Genomic DNA, 17773 nt, shown 5'->3' on the forward strand with positions numbered 1-17773 from the left:
TGTTGAACAACTTAAGCTGTACATCAAGCAAGAATTGGAAATATTTCCATCTGAAAAGCTTCAAAAATTGGTCTCTTCAGTTCCCAAACGTTTACTGAGTTTTGTTAAAAGCAAAGGCCATGTAACACAATGGTAAAATTGCCCCTTTTTTGCAATGTGTTGCTACCATTGAATTCTAAGTTAATGATTTGGGAAACAAAATTACGTTTCTCAGTTTGAACATTAAATATCTTGTCTTTGCAGTCTATTCAATTGAATATAAGTTGAAAAGGATTTGCAAGTCATTGTATTCTGTTTTTATTTACGATTTACACAAACGTGCCAACTTCACTGGTTTTGGGTTTTGTACACTCCTCCATAAAATAAACAGCTCTGATCAATTTCTATATTACTTATAAAAACTGTTTTGATAAAATTCTACCCAAACATTTAATACAGTCAAATACAAATAAGGCAACAAGAGAAGTATCCAACACTTCTCTTTTCTAAAGTAAATCTGTACAGCAAATATGATCATCTACATCAACAATATGATTAGTATGAGTGTCTGGACAGGACAGATTTTAAAGAAAAGTAAAAGAAAAATCATTTTAAAAAATTTTTTTAAATCGATTTAAGAATTGTTACAAATAACAATCTTGATTCATTCGAAAAAAAAAAATTTTTGACACCCCTACTACATAGTGACTGAAAAAGAAACAGAATGATGATTAAAAAAACAAAAAAAAACTGATGTAAAATAACCAGCAAAAAGTGCCACATTTGAATTTTTCAGACAAAGTTTGAAACATTCCCTTCCTGCACTTTATTGGGTTTGGTCCAACAAAATGACAGCAATGTGTAACTTTAGACAAGCAGGCTCCAGACAAGGTGAGTTCCACATTCCCAGCCCTTGTGACTGCAGAATATTATAATACACACACTGATTATGGCTAATAGTCATTCGTTGTCCACACTATTCACCCGTTCTTACTTACTACACATTAATCATGTCGGAGTTTACCGAATAATCTTGAAGGTGTGTAATTCCATTATATGTCAAAAGTCGGCCTGATGCTGAGCAAATTGCTAAGTGTGTGTTGGAAATTTCAAAAATAAAGTGAAATAGTGTTGAATATTTCAAACCTAAACCAGTGGTATAGTGGGAAGCCCCTCTCACTCTCTTTGTCCAAGTCCAGCAACACTGAAAACATCTTTGTGACCTGCAGGACCAGCCTTCCTAAAGCTGGCAGCAGTGTGGCCTGCAAGCAGAAGAAGCTGATCTTGCAGCTGATTCACGAGAAAAAGGCTGAAAAGTGAAGGTGCGCCCCTTGGAAGTCAAGTGTGGATGATTCTTAGCCACATCAAAATACGGGCTACTCGAAGAGATGGTTGCGTGAGGGATGGTCCACCGGCAGGTAGGTAAAGACCTCTTGCGCTGCTGAGTGGGAAAGCCAGTGGATGTAAAGGAGAAAGTTCACCTCTGGGCTCTCAAGTGAGTTGTTGGCATCCACAAGGTAAACCTGCTGAACCCTTACTTTGAGTGTTCAATAATTGATATCTAATCCTATGCAATAGATGCAGAAAACATATTAACATAAGGTGGGCTGGCTGGGTCTCAACTGACATGGCCCAGGGACCGAAGTCTGGACTATAGCTGAGCCCTGCAGTAGATCATAAATGACTCTGCAGGAGTAGTGTAGCAAAGAGGACTTCCAAAAAAGGAAAAGTTATTCTCCCGTGTGTGTTCGCATGTGTCTTTGCATATTGCGTTTGTCAGAGAATCTTTTAGCACACACTGAACAACTAAAAGGTTTTTCTCCTGTGTGCGTTCTCATGTGTTGAGTCAAATCAGAGTTTTTATAAAAACCTTTTGCACAAACTGAGCAACTATAGGTTTTTTCTCCTGTGTGTGTTCTAATGTGTCTTAACATATTACGCTTGTCAGAGATTATTTTCCCACACACTGAACAGCTGAAATGTTTTTCACCTGTGTGGGTTCTATTGTGTTTTTGCGCTTCACATTTGTCTGAGAATCTTTTACCGCACATTGAACAACTGAGGGGTTTTTCTCCTGTGTGTGTTTTCATGTGTGCCTGAATATGAAGTTTGCAGGATAATTTTTCACCACACACTGAACAACTAAAAGTTTTTTCTCCTGTGTGTGTTCTCATGTGACGAGTTAAATTTGAGTTTGTAATAAAGCTTTTTCCACAAACGGAACATTTGAAAGGGTTTTCTCCTGTGTGTGTTCTTGTGTGTATTTGCATATTACTTTTGTTAGAAAATCTATCGTCACACACTGAACAACTAAAAGGTTTTTCTCCTGTGTGTATTTTAATATGTCGGGTCAAACTAGTTCTTCTTAAAAAATCCTTTGCACAAACTAAACAACTGAATGGTTTTTCTCCCGTGTGTATTCTCATGTGTTTAGTCAAACTACAGTTTCGAACAAAGCCTTTTGTACAAACGGAACAACTATAGGGGGTTTCCCCTGTGTGTGTTCTCATGTGTATTAGCATATTACGCGTGTCATAGAATCTTTTACCACACACTGAACATTTGAAAGGTTTTTCTCCTGAGTGTGTTTTCATGTGTGACAACATGGCTCTTTTTTGAGAGAACCTTTTTCCGCAGTTTGAGCATTTGAAGGGTTTTTCTCCTGAGTGTGTTCGCATGTGTTGAGTCAAATGAGAGCTTTGAAAAAAGCCTTTTGCACAAACTGAACAACTGAAAGGTCTTTCTCCTGTATGTAATCGCATGTGCCGAGTTAAATGAGATCTTTGAAAAAAACCTTTTGCACAAACTGAACAACTAAAGGGTTTTTCTCCTGCGTGCGTTCTCATGGGTGATTCCATGGTTACATCAACGTCTGACGTTATGTCGTCACTATCTGATAGAGGAGCTAAGAGGTTGTCTGATTGTGATCCTCCACCGTGGTCTCCATCAGCTTCTGTTGTCATGTGTTGAGTTGAGCTGCTGCTTGAAGGTTCCACCTCTATGTTCTGCTTACTAGGACTGTGATGAAGCTGTGAGGACTCAGGCGGTTTGTCTTCATGGTCTTCAGTCTTCACAGAGACAACAGTTAGTGGAAACTTGGTGAGATCAGCCTTCTCTCCCTCCTGAGTGATCCCGAGTTCCGCCTCTTCATATTTAAAGTGGGGGGGTTGTGGCTCCTCCTGTTTCAAAGTGAAGCTACCCTCCAGAGACTGGGGGAGATGTTCTTCTTGATGACCAACCAGCTGCTGGATGTCTACAGGACCAATAAGAATTATTATTAAATATGATCACTGGTTTAACAAGTTTGTATTACAAACAATGAATATATCTGTTTTAGTAAATTATATGTCTTGGCTCTTGTGGTTTCAGAACAGCAAACATAGGAAGTTGTTTATTTGTCCTCATGCTGAACAGCAGTTTCCCTTGTTGGTGGAACAGAAAGTAACTTTTAATGTTGTGCAGGTAAGATGCTTGCCTCAGGCATTCTGCTGCAATGTTTCCACAAGTGTCAGCGCAACATGTCATACCTGACTCATCTGGTCGGTCTGTTATGTCAGGGAAGCTGTGCAACACTCGTGTTGTTTTAGCTATAGCCTCTATGCACCAAACTGGGACGATGAGCATGCCATCCCCAGATTTTACTCTTCTATTACAAATGTTGAATATTATCAGGGAGCTTTTTATTTCAACTCAGCTATGTTGTTTGCTTCAGTGGCAAGGGAGCTGAACTTATCTGACAAGAAAGGGTCTAATTCCCTAAAAAATAAATTCTCCTTTTCTGCACATTTACAGCTTGTATTGTCAAATAATAAATAAATATTAATTTGTTTTAGACAACAGACTACTTTCTAATGTATCATTGTCATTTCAGACCATGTTCCTACATCATTACACTTTCACAATTACACTGCTAAACCATGAAGATTCAATTCACATCTACAGGCAAATAACTTTATTGTGGACACCAAGTATAAAATTACATTCAGAAATAAAAGACACACCTGGTGTGTTGAGGGAGGTCTTTAAAGCTTACCTAAGAGGACACTTCATGTCATATTTTGTTGGGTTGCACAGGAGGGTAAACAAAGAGTATTCCTAACAATTAGAGTGAAAATGTGGCGTACACCTGTGGAAATGTTTCCAATAAATATGTTGGCAAACTTTATTTCAGAGTTCCTATCATTGTCCATCATAAACAGAAAAATGTTGTTAAACAAAAAACACAGACAAAAGTTGCTGCTGTGACAAAACTGTCGCTCTCGTCGAGTGAAGCTGAGTCAACACCACGATGGAGTTTGCGGTGAGCACTTGGTCAATGTCTGTATAAATTCATATAAACTCTAAAAGGCTGTTTATTATTTATTTTATTTTAATATTCTCCATATTCTTACATACAAACACTTTTCTTTAGGAAACGTTGGCGTCTTGTAACAATAGGAACTAGGAAATCCTTGTCAAGTCAAGTCAAGTCAACTTTATTTATATAGCACGTTTACGACAACTTTTAAATTGAACCAAAGTGCTTTACAGGTTAAAAAAAAGCATAGAGCAAAAAACAATTTAAAAAAAAACAAATAAAAAAACAACGAACGTAAACAATGAATGAGCTGAACAAGATAGTGCAAAAACAATACGGTAAAAGGGGTCGAATAAAAAGTAAAAATTTGCTAAATAAAAATAATAATAATAAAAGACAAATTGAAAAATACAACTTAAAGCGAAGGGGGTGGGGGAGGGGAGGACGACTAGAAATGGTGGCCTAGTGGGCGGACTCAGCTCAGGTCAAAGGCCAGCGAGAAGAGATAGTTCTTAAGAAGGGTTTTGAAGACCTCCAGGCTCTGGGCTGGCCTAATGTGGAGGGGAAGGCTGTTCAAGAGCTTAGGGGCGGCAACGGAAAAGGCTCTGTCCCCATCCTTGTTTATGTTGCACACAAACGTCTTTGAGTGACGCACCAGTCAGGTTTGAGTTGACAGCAAAAGATGTGTCTGCTTTAGGCTAAAGCTCGCTCGTCCAGTTTGTAGAGTCAGGACAAAACAAGAAACTGAACCATGTTGGCAAGACCATTCGACAGCTTTTTCTTGTTTTCATGGATTAATGTCCGCTGCGTGGATGTTGTTTTGGCGTGGGGGCTGAACTCTGCTTCGGAGTGGTGCAGACTGACGTTGCAGCGGTCGAGCTGCAGAGTCCAAAGACTGAGGCTTTTCACACATGTGGGGCACGAGCAGCACCCGGGACACCTCAAAGTCTTGCAGAGCGCACAAGTTGACCTCCAGCTGTCCTTACCTTTGGCAAGGTACTCAAAAGTTGGAAGGGTTCACCCCAAATTTATTGGGTCACTTGGGGAACTGCACTTTTTTGGAATTTTGCCTATCATTTTCTTTTTTTCATGCATTCTAACTTGTAAATAAACGCTAGCAAAAGTCAGCTAACAATGGAGTTAATGGAATTTGCGCTAATCCGCCTGTAAAGCGCTCTGAAAAACCTCCAAAAACCTCCATCAAGGTTGTATATACACTCTATATATACACTTTATAAGTATATATGTAATGTAGTAACATTCATAATAACATGGAATATTTATGTGTTTTGATCATTTTAAACATACGGCGGCATATTAATTTCACAGACGCATAACAACGTTCACTTTCCCTTCAACAACAACAACACTTCTAATCGTGGCAGACTTGATAATAAACAACAAAGACTACTTTCGGACAAATGATGATCCATAAATTTCTATTTTTGATCCTGAATATACGGAGGATGATCTACAAGTTTTAGAAGCTGCATGCTCAACAGATGCAGCTTTAGTTAAACACTAGGCATCATGTACCAGTATTGCTAAGTGCTAAACAGGATATACAAACATAATAAAATAATCACTTACTGTACAATGGCTGCTCTCACTGGGATCAAGACTGATGGGATGTTTATATCTTCCCCTTTACATCAACAATTCATCATAATCCTGATGAAGGTAAAAACCAAAGTGTGTTTTTGTCTTTCTCACCATCTCCGGGTCTAAGTTGGATGTCAAAGTTGACCAACTTGTGGGTTTATGTCCACAACCTTCTACTATCCAGGTGAGAGGCATGAATTATAATCTAGAATTTATTTTCACCAACTCAGAGGCGATGCAGCAGCTCAATATGTCAATATAGCAGCGTAAGCTAGTTAGCTCTCTGTGATCATGGCGCCGCTAAAAGTAGGCCCTTATTGTTAGCACTTATAATAACAATATCGCTAATACTTGGTTAATATTCAGGTCATGACATATCAATGGAGTATTGTTGGCGGTTTTTGGATGTATTTTAGGGGGCTTTATAGGCGCAATAGACGCAATGACGTCATGGCTGCCATTGGCTCCATCGTTAGCTGACTCTTATTTACAGTTATTTAAGAATTAGAATGCATTAAAAAAGACATAAGTGTTATTATTCTAATAAGGATTGTGAATGGTAGGCAAAATTCCCCAAAAAGTGAGGCGTTTCTTTTTCCCTCCTACACTACGGTGACCGGTGGTAAGTTCTTCATAAACCAAAGTACAGAGGGAGTCTGTTTTCTTCCATGCGATAAAAATGGCTGACCCATCTAAGCTGGCGCTGGATGGTCAGGACTTCCAGTGTGCTGGAGCGTGGTCTGCCCTGGTGATCCCCAGGATCCGCTGAAGGCATCTCATATGAAAGGCCTCAAGACTCTCCATGTGGGCCGTTATAAGGTCCAGACTTTGCAGCCGTACAGGAGGGCAGAGATACACACCGCCTTGTAGACTACGGTTTTACTGATGGTTAAGTTTTGATTTTGGAAAATCCAAATTGAAAGTCGACCAAAAGGACTTGTGGCCTGTCGAGGAGGACAGGATTCTGCCAACGAAAGCAAAGTATTGAGTCTGAAGATTCTCATCCTCTCCAACTTTAAAATCCGCAAGAGGGGGTTGGTCATCCTAACGCAATGCTCGAGAACAGACCCGATCTTCCTGCCATTGACAACGAGTCTTCGGCTGTTGTAAGTATCGTTGACTGTGTCAAGTGTCCGTTGCGGTTCTACAGCAGTGTGACTGATGAAAGCTGCGTCGTCAGCATACTTTCAATCCAATATGGTCGCAGTTATGGTCTTTGTGAAGGCTTGGAGTCGTCACAGGTAGAATAGACTGTGGAGGATAGTTGGAATTTGGGCTGGGGCAGGAATGTCACTGCTGCCATGTAGATGTTGAAAAGTGTTTTACAACAACCTTGACTTGACTCCAGGCTGCCCACCCCAACACAGGCAAACTTTCCTGTAGGATGGTCAGGAATGTCTGGGGGCACCAAAATCTTTGCTAGAATCGTCCGCAGGAAGGCCCGGGCGACTGTATTGAAACCTTTGTGAGCTCAACCAAGGCGGCTTACAGGTTTCAATGTTGCTCCCAGCACTTTTCTTGAAGAAGCCACTTGAAGAGGCACTTGATCGCCTCGGGTCGGCTGGATTGATACAGTTCAGGAGCTCACCAAGGTGCTCAGCCCAGCGGGCGGAGATACCCCGACAGTCTTTGATAAGTGTCTGGCGTCTCTTACCTCACATCCTGCTCAGTGGCCTTGTGGTTAGAGTGTCCGCCCTGAGATCGGTAGGTCGTGAGTTCAAACCAAAGACACAAAGATTATAAAAATGGGACCCATTACCTCCCTGTTTGACACTCAGCATCAAGGGTTAGAATTGGGGGTTAAATCACCAAAATGACTCCCGGGCGCGGCCACCGCTGTTGCTCCCTGCTCCCTTCACCTCCCAGGGGGTGATCAAGGGTGATGGGTCAAATGCAGAGGATAATTTCACCACACCTAGTGTGTGTGTGACAATTAATGGTACTTTTTTTTAAAGAACCGTGGATCCTCTGGTTGTTTCAACACCGTTGTAGAAGCTGCGGAGGTCGTGGTCATCTGCAGAGCGCTGGATTTCAAAAGCTTTGGCAAGACACCACTCATCCTCCATTTGCCTGAGACATGTTTGACTAGCAGAGCAGAACTCTGCGAATTAGGCACACAATAAAGGGGAAGATGGATTCTTTATATCAAAATCATGTGCAGCGTTCTTTCTTTGAAGTAGCTGAAGAATCTCAGGAGAGTTGTGGTCGAACCAATCTTGGTGGCGCCCAGGCGGTGGGGGTCCCCACAATTGCGGTCCCCTCCAAGGTTTCTCATTGTATCCCATTGGGTTGAGTTTTTTCTTGCTCTGATGTGGGATCTGAGCAGAGGATGTCGTTGTGGCTTGTGCAGCTCTTTGAGACACTTGTGATTAAGAGCTATATAAATACATTTTGATTGATTGATGATTGGTATGTGGGCTTGTATTAAGCCTCAGGGAGTTGAACGCCCCTGCCTTACATAGTTCCGGGTCACCCTTGGGCAAGGTGTAGCACCCGAATGCCCCCCCCATCAGGGTTACGATACCCCCCATGAACTACACTAAAAGAGGATGCGTTACCCGGCCCGGAGGAAGCCCGGGGCCCTCCTCCGGAGCTAGGCCCGGAGGTAGGGCTCGTCAGCGAGCGCCTGGTGGCCGGGCTTGCCACGGAGCCCGGCCGGGCACAGCCCGAAGAAGCTACGTGGACACACCATCTTCTCTGCCACGTGGGCCCACCACCCGCGGTCGGAACCAGTGGGGTCGGGTGCACTGCCAAGTGGATGGCGGTGAAAGTGGAGGCTCCGGACGGACCAATTCGGGGCAGCAGAGGCTGACTTTTGGGACGTGGAACGTCTCTACGCTGGTGGGGAAGGAGCCTGAGCTGGTGCGAGAGGTGGAGCGCTACCGGTTGGATCTGGTGGGGCTTACCTCTACGCATAGCAAGGGCTCTGAAACCACACTCCTGGACAAGGGATGGACCTTGTTCACTTCTGGAGTTGCTCAGGGTGTGAGGGCACAGGCGGGTGTGGGGATACTCACGAGTCCCCGGCTGAGTGCCTGTACGTTGGAGTTCACCCCAGTGGACAAGAGGGTCGCCTCCCTTCGCCTTAGGGTTGGAGGGGGGAAAACTCTGACTGTTGTTTGTGCATACGCACCAAACAGGAGTTCAGAGTATTCAGCCTTCTTGGATACCTTGCATGGGGTCCTGTATGGGGCGCCGGCAGGGGATTCCATAGTCTTGCTGGGGGACTTCAACGCGCACGTGGGCAATGACAGTGATACTTGGACTGGCGTGATTGGGAGGAACGGTCTCCCTGATCTGAACCTGAGTGGTGGATTGTTATTGGACTTCTGTGCTAGTCACGGACTTGCGATAACAAACACCATGTTCAAGCATAAGGATGCTCATAGGTGTACCTGGTACCAGAGCACCCTAGGCCAAAGATCAATGATCGATTTTGTAATCGTATCAGCTGATCTGAGGCCGTATGTTTTGGACACTCGGGTGAAGAGAGGGGCTGAACTGTCAACTGATCACCATCTGGTGGTGAGTTGGGTTAGATGGCGGGGGAAACCTCTGGACAGACCTGGCAAACCCAAGCGTGTAGTGCGGGTGAACTGGGAACGTTTGGAGGAGTCCTCTGTCCGGAAGGACTTCAACTCCCACCTCCGGCGGGACTTCTCTGCCATCCCTGTGGAGGTTGGGGACATTGAACAGGAATGGGCAATGTTCAAAGCCTCTATTGCTAAAGCTGCAGATGCGAGCTGTGGCCAGAAGGTCTTAGGTGCCTCAAGGGGCGGTAACCCTCGAACACCCTGGTGGACAGTGGTGGTCAGGGAAGCCGTCCGACTGAAGAAGGAGTCCTACCGGGGTATGTTATCCCAGGGGACTCCGGAGGCAGTTGCAAGGTACCGACGGGCCCGAAGGGCAGCGGCCGTGGCTGTGGACGAGGCTAAGCAGAGGGTGTGGGAGCAGTTCGGGGAATCCATGGAGAAGGACTATCGGGCGGCACCAAAGCTGTTCTGGAAGACCATACGGCACCTCAGGAGGGGGAAGCAGGGAACCATCCAAGCTGTGTACGGCAAGGATGGGACTTTGCTGACTTCAAGTGAGGAAGTCGTGGGGCGTTGGAAAGAGCACTTTGAGGAACTCCTGAACCCAAATACATCAGACACACCCTCCCTGATAGGAGCAGGGCCTGAGGATGATGGGGGATCGACGTCGATCTCTCGGAGTGAAGTCACTGAGGTAGTTAGACAACTCCACAGTGGCAAAGCTCCGGGGGTTGACGAGATCCGTCCAGAAATGCTGAAGGCTCTGGGTGTTGATGGGCTGTCTTGGTTGATACGCCTTTTCAACATTGCGTGGAAGTCTGGGACAGTGCCGAGGGAGTGGCAGACTGGGGTGGTGGTTCCCCTTTTCAAAAAGGGGGACCAGAGGGTGTGTGCTAATTACAGGGGTATCACACTACTCAGCCTCCCTGGGAAAGTTTACGCCAAGGTACTGGAAAGGAGGGTCCGGCCGATAGTCGAACCTCAGATTCAAGAGGAGCAATGTGGATTCCGTCCTGGTCGTGGAACAACTGACCAACTCTTTACGCTTGCGGGAATCCTGGAGAGGGCCTGGGAGTATGCCTATCCAGTCTACATGTGTTTTGTGGATTTGGAGAAGGCGTATGACCGCGTCCCTCGGGAGATCTTGTGGGAGGTGCTGAGGGAGTACGGAGTGAGGGGAACCCTGTTGAGGGCCATCCAATCTCTGTACAACCAAAGCGAGAGTTGTGTCCGGGTGCTTGGATGTAAGTCGGATCCGTTTCCAGTGGGGGTTGGTCTCCGCCAGGGCTGCGCTCTGTCACCTATCCTGTTTGTGATTTTCATGGACAGGATTTCTAGGCGGAGTCGTGGCCATGGCGGAGAGGGTATACGTCTCGGGGGGCTAAAGGTTGCGTCACTGCTGTTTGCAGATGATGTGGTCCTGATGGCACCTTCGGTTCGTGACCTTCAGCTCTCACTGGATCGGTTCGCAGCCGAGTGTTCAGCGGCTGGAATGAGGATCAGCATCTCCAAATCTGAGGCCATGGTTCTCAGCAGGAAACCGATGGTTTGTACAGTCCGGGTAGGGGACAGGACTCTGTCCCAGGTGGAGGAGTTTAAGTATCTCGGGGTCTTGTTCACGAGTGAGGGAAAGATGGAGAAGGAAATCAGCCGGAGAATCGGAGCAGCTGGGGCAGTATTGCAGTCTCTCTGCCGCACTGTTGTGACGAAACGGGAGCTGAGCCAGAAGGCAAAGCTCTCGGTCTACCGAGCTATCTACATTCCTACTCTCACCTATGGTCATGAAGTGTGGGTAATGACCGAAAGAATAAGATCGCGGATACAAGCGGCCGAAATGAGTTTCCTCAGAAGGGTGGCTGGCATCTCCCTTAGAGATAGGGTGAGAAGTGCAGTCACCCGAGAGAGACTCGGAGTAGAGCCGCTGCTCCTTCGCTTGGAAAGGAGCCAGCTTAGGTGGTTCGGGCATCTCGTGCGGATGCCTCACGAGCGTCTCCCTAGGGAGGTCCTCGTTGCACGTCCCACTGGGAGGAGGCCCCGCGGCAGGCCAAGGACCAGATGGGGGGATTACATCTCCTCTCTGGCCTGGGAACGCTTCGGGATTCCCCAGGAGGAAGTCGCAAATGTTGCTCTGGAGAGGGAAGTCTGGGGGTCTTTGCTGGAGCTGCTGTCCCCGCGACCCGATTCCGGATAAGCGGTTGAAGATGGATGGATGGATGGATGGATGATTGATGATTGATTTGAATGTGACCGAGGGCAGCTGTTGCAGCCCACTTGATTGTGTCCGTTGTCATTGTTGGAAATTAGAATTACCGTAAAACCGTGATTGATAACTGCACTGATGAGTGATGCTGCGCATTTCTTGGAGAAGCAAGCTAGTGCGCTAATCGCTAGCTAGCTGAAATGCTAACATGAATAGATTAAAGCCTTCCTCCATTACAAATGTCATACCCCAATCTAAACTTGTATAAACACATAATAGTCTGAGCAACCAATATAATCAAATATGATCATTTAACCTACGAGTTGTGCTCTCTTAGAACAAAGTGATAATGTGACAATTCCTACACAGGTGTCCAAACAGGAAGTGAACCTGCGTGACATCACATAAACTGTTTTGCCTTCATCATAAAAAAAACACTATAAAAACTTCACAAATTACAACGGGAGCAGATAAATATATTTAAACATTCAAATAACAATAATCTGCCTTTTATGAAGACAGCGCAATGATTCTTCGGCCAACAAATGTTTTTTTTTTAAATAAAACTGTGTTAAAAGATTTCAGTGTATGTCTAAGTACTTTTAAGTACATTAAAAAATACCTTGGTAATAATAATAACCATGATAATTCATGTCACAATAACCGTGATATGAAATATTTATATCGTTACATTGATATGAACGAATAAGTCTAAAGAAGGACTAGGAAGAAGAGGACTAAAGAAAGAAGACCAACCTTTTTGACACTTACATGTCCCATGTAATGTACCACACATGTTTTTGTTTTTTTACTAGCTCATTTACTAATATTATTATCATTAAAAATGTTAAATTCTATAACATGCATGCAAAGAAGTCAGAAAACGTTTCCCATTTGGCAACTCTATCCTGTAGCCACGCCTCCTTGGGTAATACACTTCCTGTGTTGTGACCTCTGTTTACATCAAAAGTATACCTTCTGGCTGGCTACTAATAAATACTCTACAACTACAACTGGTTGGGAACTAACAGTGTTGGGATTGTCATCATCCAAATACGATTAGCAGCAATGTTGTGGCTCGGAAAGCGAACAGAGGCGACAACAAGTAAGCTAGTGATATGGTTAGCTAACAAGGGAGCTTATTTCCGTGCTCCTGATCATCTCCCGTTCTGCAACCCAGTATGGCAGTTAGGCAAGAGGAACATTGAGTACCTGCAGCTGCGGCGAGCGCTCAACAAATTTAGTTTGCATCCAATTTTTTTATATATGTGTAATTAAAAAAGTGATATTTTGACGTGAAAAACGCAGATTTCCGTGGACATTTCACATGCATCAATATAAGTGTATATGTGGGACATGATTGTGTTGTCATGGCAATGACTCCTGTCTTCCTTCGTTGTTATAGTACCAACCTATAATTATGCAACACTTTTGTACTTCTACTCCCCGTGAGTGTAGAACGGGGTGCCCACACTTTTTCTGCAAGCGAGCTACTTTTCAATTGACCAAGTCAAAGGGAATTTACCTCATTCATATATATAATTTACATTGATTTATTTATGAAAGAGAGGTTTTTGTTAACAAGTTAAGGGTGTTTAATGATAATACAAGCATGCTTAACACATATAGATTCATTTATTTCATGAAGACAAGAATATAAGTTGGTGTATTACTTGATTCTGATGGCTTGCATTGATTGGAATCAGACAGTGTCACAGTAGTGCTGATAACGTCCACATTTTCAAATGGAGGAGAAAAAAAGTCCTCCTTTCTGTCCAAAACCACATGAAAGTGGTTGTTTTCTGGCATCTTATTTGTCCAGCTTCCATACTCCTTTTTACGCACATTACAAGAAATACATCGGCGGCAAACTCCGTTTCTTGCTAGCTTTCTGAGACTCATATTTTGTTAGCACAGGCAGGATGAAGCAGGACTTTTATTGTGAAGACAGGAACTCTCTTTAGAGTTTTGACGGCAGGTACGGCGCGAGAGTCTGTTGAAATAAAGTGTTTCTCGCCCTCCTTGTAACAATAGGAGCGACTGTTAAGATATGTGTTCCCTAGGAACTATTGTTTGTGTTGCAACAGGGACATTATTCAGTGATGCACCGGAAAATGGAGTAGAGCTTGTGATGTACTGTTGTGAACGTGTCTGCCGAAGTTGAACAATAAATTACGGCCCAGTTTGGTCTAAATAAAAAATTATGTAGTCAGTGTGCGATAGAGAACATAATTTTACTCTCTTCTCTGTAATTTTTCCTTAATAATGATCTCGCCGCAGCCAGCGTCATCTCACAAGACCCTCGGGTGCCGTGAAAGTCAATCAAGTGACGAAAGTGACGTCTTGGTGAAGATTGACGATTGCTCACTTTTAGGTCTATGTTTTTAATGCCTGGCTGGCGATCGACTGACACCCTCCACCATCGACCGGTAGCTCGCGATCGACGTAATGGGCACCCCTAGTGTAGAAGGAAGTGTGGTCGACCAGATGGTTTGAAAAGTCCACTTTAGTCATGATAAACCTTTTTTTTTTGTACATATTTAGATAGATTTTTATTATTATTTCTGACTTTTATATCCACCACTACACCTTTAAAATACGCTGACATGTATGCTGCTAAAGGTAAATAAACAGCAGCCATATTGAATGTTTGCCTTCATTTGACCACATGAGGTAAGTAGGACGGCCTCTAGGTCACATGGTTACAACCCAGCAATTACATTGTTAATGATTAATACAACATTTGTTTTTAATGGTCGTGTTAAAAAGCAAGTATATCTCCACCCTCAGAGAGAATGTTGGACCTTGGATAAAAAATCAGTAACAAACTTCGTATTAGATGATATGTGGATGTTGTTCTTACTTGGACTGTGATGAAGCTGTGAGGACTCAGGTGGTTTGTCTTCATGGTCTTCAGTCTTCACAGAGACAACAGTCAGTGGAAACTTGGTGAGATCAGCCTCGTCCTGCCCGAGAAGACACTCTCCTTCCTGACTGATCCACACTTCCTCCTCTTCCTGTTTAATGTGTGATGGCTGTGGCTCCTCCTCCTCCTTTTTTACACAATGGGAATGTGGATCTTCCTCTTTAATGTGGGGGTGCTCCTGGACGTCTGTTGGTTAATAGACAACAGAAATAGTTTTTGACTGTCACTTTTAACACAATGAGATTATTTGTGTGTGATATGTTAAAAGTATGTAGCTAAATAACCAATGGAAACATGATAGAAGATTTTATTTTATCCCAACCATAAAAAATGCTTTTAAAGCGGTAGAGTGATTATGGTGTTGTGGGGCTATTTGCTAAGTTTTCATAAAGATGAGTTAGGATTTATGAAACATTACTAAAACTAATATCAGAACTTTATAAACATCCAGTTTAAAGCGAGTACACATTTTTTAAATGTATACATGTTGGCTTATTACACCTAAACGTTAGCAATAACTTTAACTATAACCTTGTAATTACACAGTCCTAATGATTACTTAAAATATCAAAAAAATGAAAAAATATTACTCAAAACCAACTAAAACACTCATACTATGTTTTTATCGTCATGTAAAATATTTTTCTTTATCTTCATTTTGTTGGCTTGGTCAAAAGTAACTTTTACAAAACATGTTTTACGAAGTGGTGTATTTATGGAGTATGTCCATCAACAATTCCTCTTTAGAGCACAGCTCCCACATTCACTTGGAGACCATCTACGACACGCTGAAGGAAAGTCAGTCACCTTTATGTTGTTTTCATAAATCAACTGTTGACTAAGTTGAAGAGGTTCATTTAGCCTACTAATGTGTATTTATAAATGGTTGATTTAGAACAGACCTGGGCATTCTGCGGCCCGCGGGCCGCATCCGGCCCTTTGTGCGTCCCTGTCCGGCCCGCGTGAGGCCAATTATAAATTACAAAATAAATTTTAAAAAGTATCTATGTCGAGTGTGCAATACAACGGTGCTGCTTTTGTTTTGAAAATCGTTATTTGAATTACTTCCGTGTGGACGTGTGCGTGTGCGTGATTGTGAGTGAATGTGAACAGCTGCAATCATTAATTACAAAATAAAGTTGAAAAAACATCTATGTCGTGCGTGCAATACAACTGTGCTGCTTTTATTTTGAAAAGTATTATTTATGGGCGTGTGTCCGTGTGTAACCTGCGAGTGAAGGTGCACATGCAGCGACAAGTGATGCACGGTTTACACCCGAGACGCTAAAAAGAGAAAAGTCGATGAAGAATGGCGTGTTTCCAACAAGACATGGACTGCAAAGCAACGTTCCCTCGAAGGTGCGTGCCTGCGCAATTGCGCACTGCTCAAGCGTCTGCTGCGCGCAGCAAATCAAATCCCATCTGAATTCTAAACAAAATAAACATATTTATTCTATGTAATTTTGCAATGCAACTTTGAGTGACAGTGACAACAAGCGGCCCTAACGGTGTTCGTCAACACCGTTCAATTGAACACCGTTCAATTATTGTAACGTCTATCGAGATGCTTCGAGGACAGGAATTATATCGATCACTTTATTGAGCAAAACTGTTTATATTCGGACATAACCACACCAAAAACATGAGTAAAACATTTCTATCTCGAAAAACTAGTCATTTTCTACCGTACAAACCAGGCCAAAACCAACTTGTCATCTGTCACCAACACGCATAGCACTAAACCACTGCTGCGTTTATGGCCACACAAAAAGTCGGACAACTCAAACACCACACAAAGTTACACTATGACTCCTCAGTCATACGTGTGCTTATTTTACTGTCATTTATTATTAATGTTAATTTATTTATATTAGTCATGGAATGCTGTTACACACACTATGTTGAAGTATTACTATTATTATTAATATTATTATTATTATTTATCTTACGGTATATATCAAAAATAATATTGAGCAAAATTTAATTTAAATATTGTCGATGTGGCCCTCCAGCAGTGCTCGGGTTGCTCATGCGGCCCCCGGTAAAAATTAATTGCCCACCCCTGATTTAGAAGCAAGATAGCCGAAACTTGTCAGGTACAAAACTTTACCTTACTAGCCTATATAAATCAACCATTTCTAAATCAACTGTTGACTACTTTGCTAATTGAAAGATGATTGACAATAAATGTTTAGTTACACTTATTGATGCATTTAGGTCGGAATCAGGGAGTGAAATTCGCCATGAAACTATTAATTATATTAATTACAATGTCAAATAAATTTGGTGACTGTGTGAGTTTAGTGTAAACATGTTGATACACATTGTTACAAACTGAGAGGAACAGCTCAGTTGGTAGAGTGGCCGTGCCATGCAACTTGAGGGTTCCAGGTTCGATCCCCGCTTCAGCCATCCTAGTCACTGCCGTTGTGTCCTTGGGCAAGACACTTTAAATGTAACTTAGATATTGGGTTTCACTATGTAAAGCGCTTTGAGTCACTAGAGAAAAGCGCTATATAAATATAATTCACTTCAATTCACACTTCACAACGTCTCATAAATATTGTACGTCTGAAACTGTCACCTTTTCATGAACAATATAAAAACAAAGCAGTGCATCATCCTCACAAGACAATTCACCTTCCTAAAAACAACATATTTAGGAATAATGTTAATAATCAAATACAAAGTTAGCAAACGTGTGAGAGTAACAAGTAAACAAACCTGCTCTGTGTAACACAACTTGATGTTTCTTGAAAACAGCGTCCAGTAGTTGATGTTGTCGCTCCTTCTCCTCTTTTGTTGGACAAAGTTCCTCCTCGTACCCTGCTATCGTTCTTTCGCACATTTTCACACAATCACAACACTTTACACTCACACTTCATCTCTGCTTGGCGATGTGTTGATAACTTCCGCCTCTCTTTGTTAGCAGCTAACAAGCTAAGCTAACTAGCAAGTTAAGCTAGCACAAGAAGCGTCAAAATGCGTTTAGACTAACGTACAAACAATTATTAATTATATTTACCTTTTTAAACGGTATATATGTGCACATATATGCACTAATTAAGAACAAAGAACGTATCTATCAAACACCATTTTGTTTTTTGTATTCCTCTTGTTTTGTTTGATGGTGGTACAATACATGACTTAACAGTACTGTACTGCCACCTGTCGGTAATGTTTGGCTACCACACAATATAATTGACGCGTTCGAGGAACGATTATTGGACAACATG

At 42.8% G+C, this 17773-nt stretch overlaps 1 protein-coding gene across 2 annotated transcripts; it reads right to left on the reverse strand.

Moving 5' to 3' along the window:
- Window positions 1–357: 357 nt before the first annotated feature.
- Window positions 358–17671, reverse strand: LOC133635800 (gastrula zinc finger protein XlCGF57.1-like). Of its 2 annotated transcripts, none has more exons than XM_062029104.1 (3): window positions 17262–17671; window positions 14475–14723; window positions 358–3232 (listed from the first exon to the last, which is right to left on the reverse strand). In XM_062029104.1, exons 1-3 carry the CDS (start codon window positions 17383–17385, stop codon window positions 1710–1712), a joined length of 1896 nt encoding a protein of 631 aa, XP_061885088.1. In that variant the 5' UTR covers window positions 17386–17671; the 3' UTR covers window positions 358–1709. The 2 variants fall into 2 exon arrangements, with proteins under 2 accessions (XP_061885088.1, XP_061885089.1); XM_062029105.1 differs by lacking the exon at window positions 358–3232 and adding an exon at window positions 8082–8196.
- Window positions 17672–17773: the final 102 nt, after the last annotated feature.

The sequence above is a fragment of the Entelurus aequoreus genome, linkage group LG20 (assembly GCF_033978785.1).
Source record: "Entelurus aequoreus isolate RoL-2023_Sb linkage group LG20, RoL_Eaeq_v1.1, whole genome shotgun sequence".
Classification (NCBI taxonomy): domain Eukaryota; kingdom Metazoa; phylum Chordata; class Actinopteri; order Syngnathiformes; family Syngnathidae; genus Entelurus; species Entelurus aequoreus.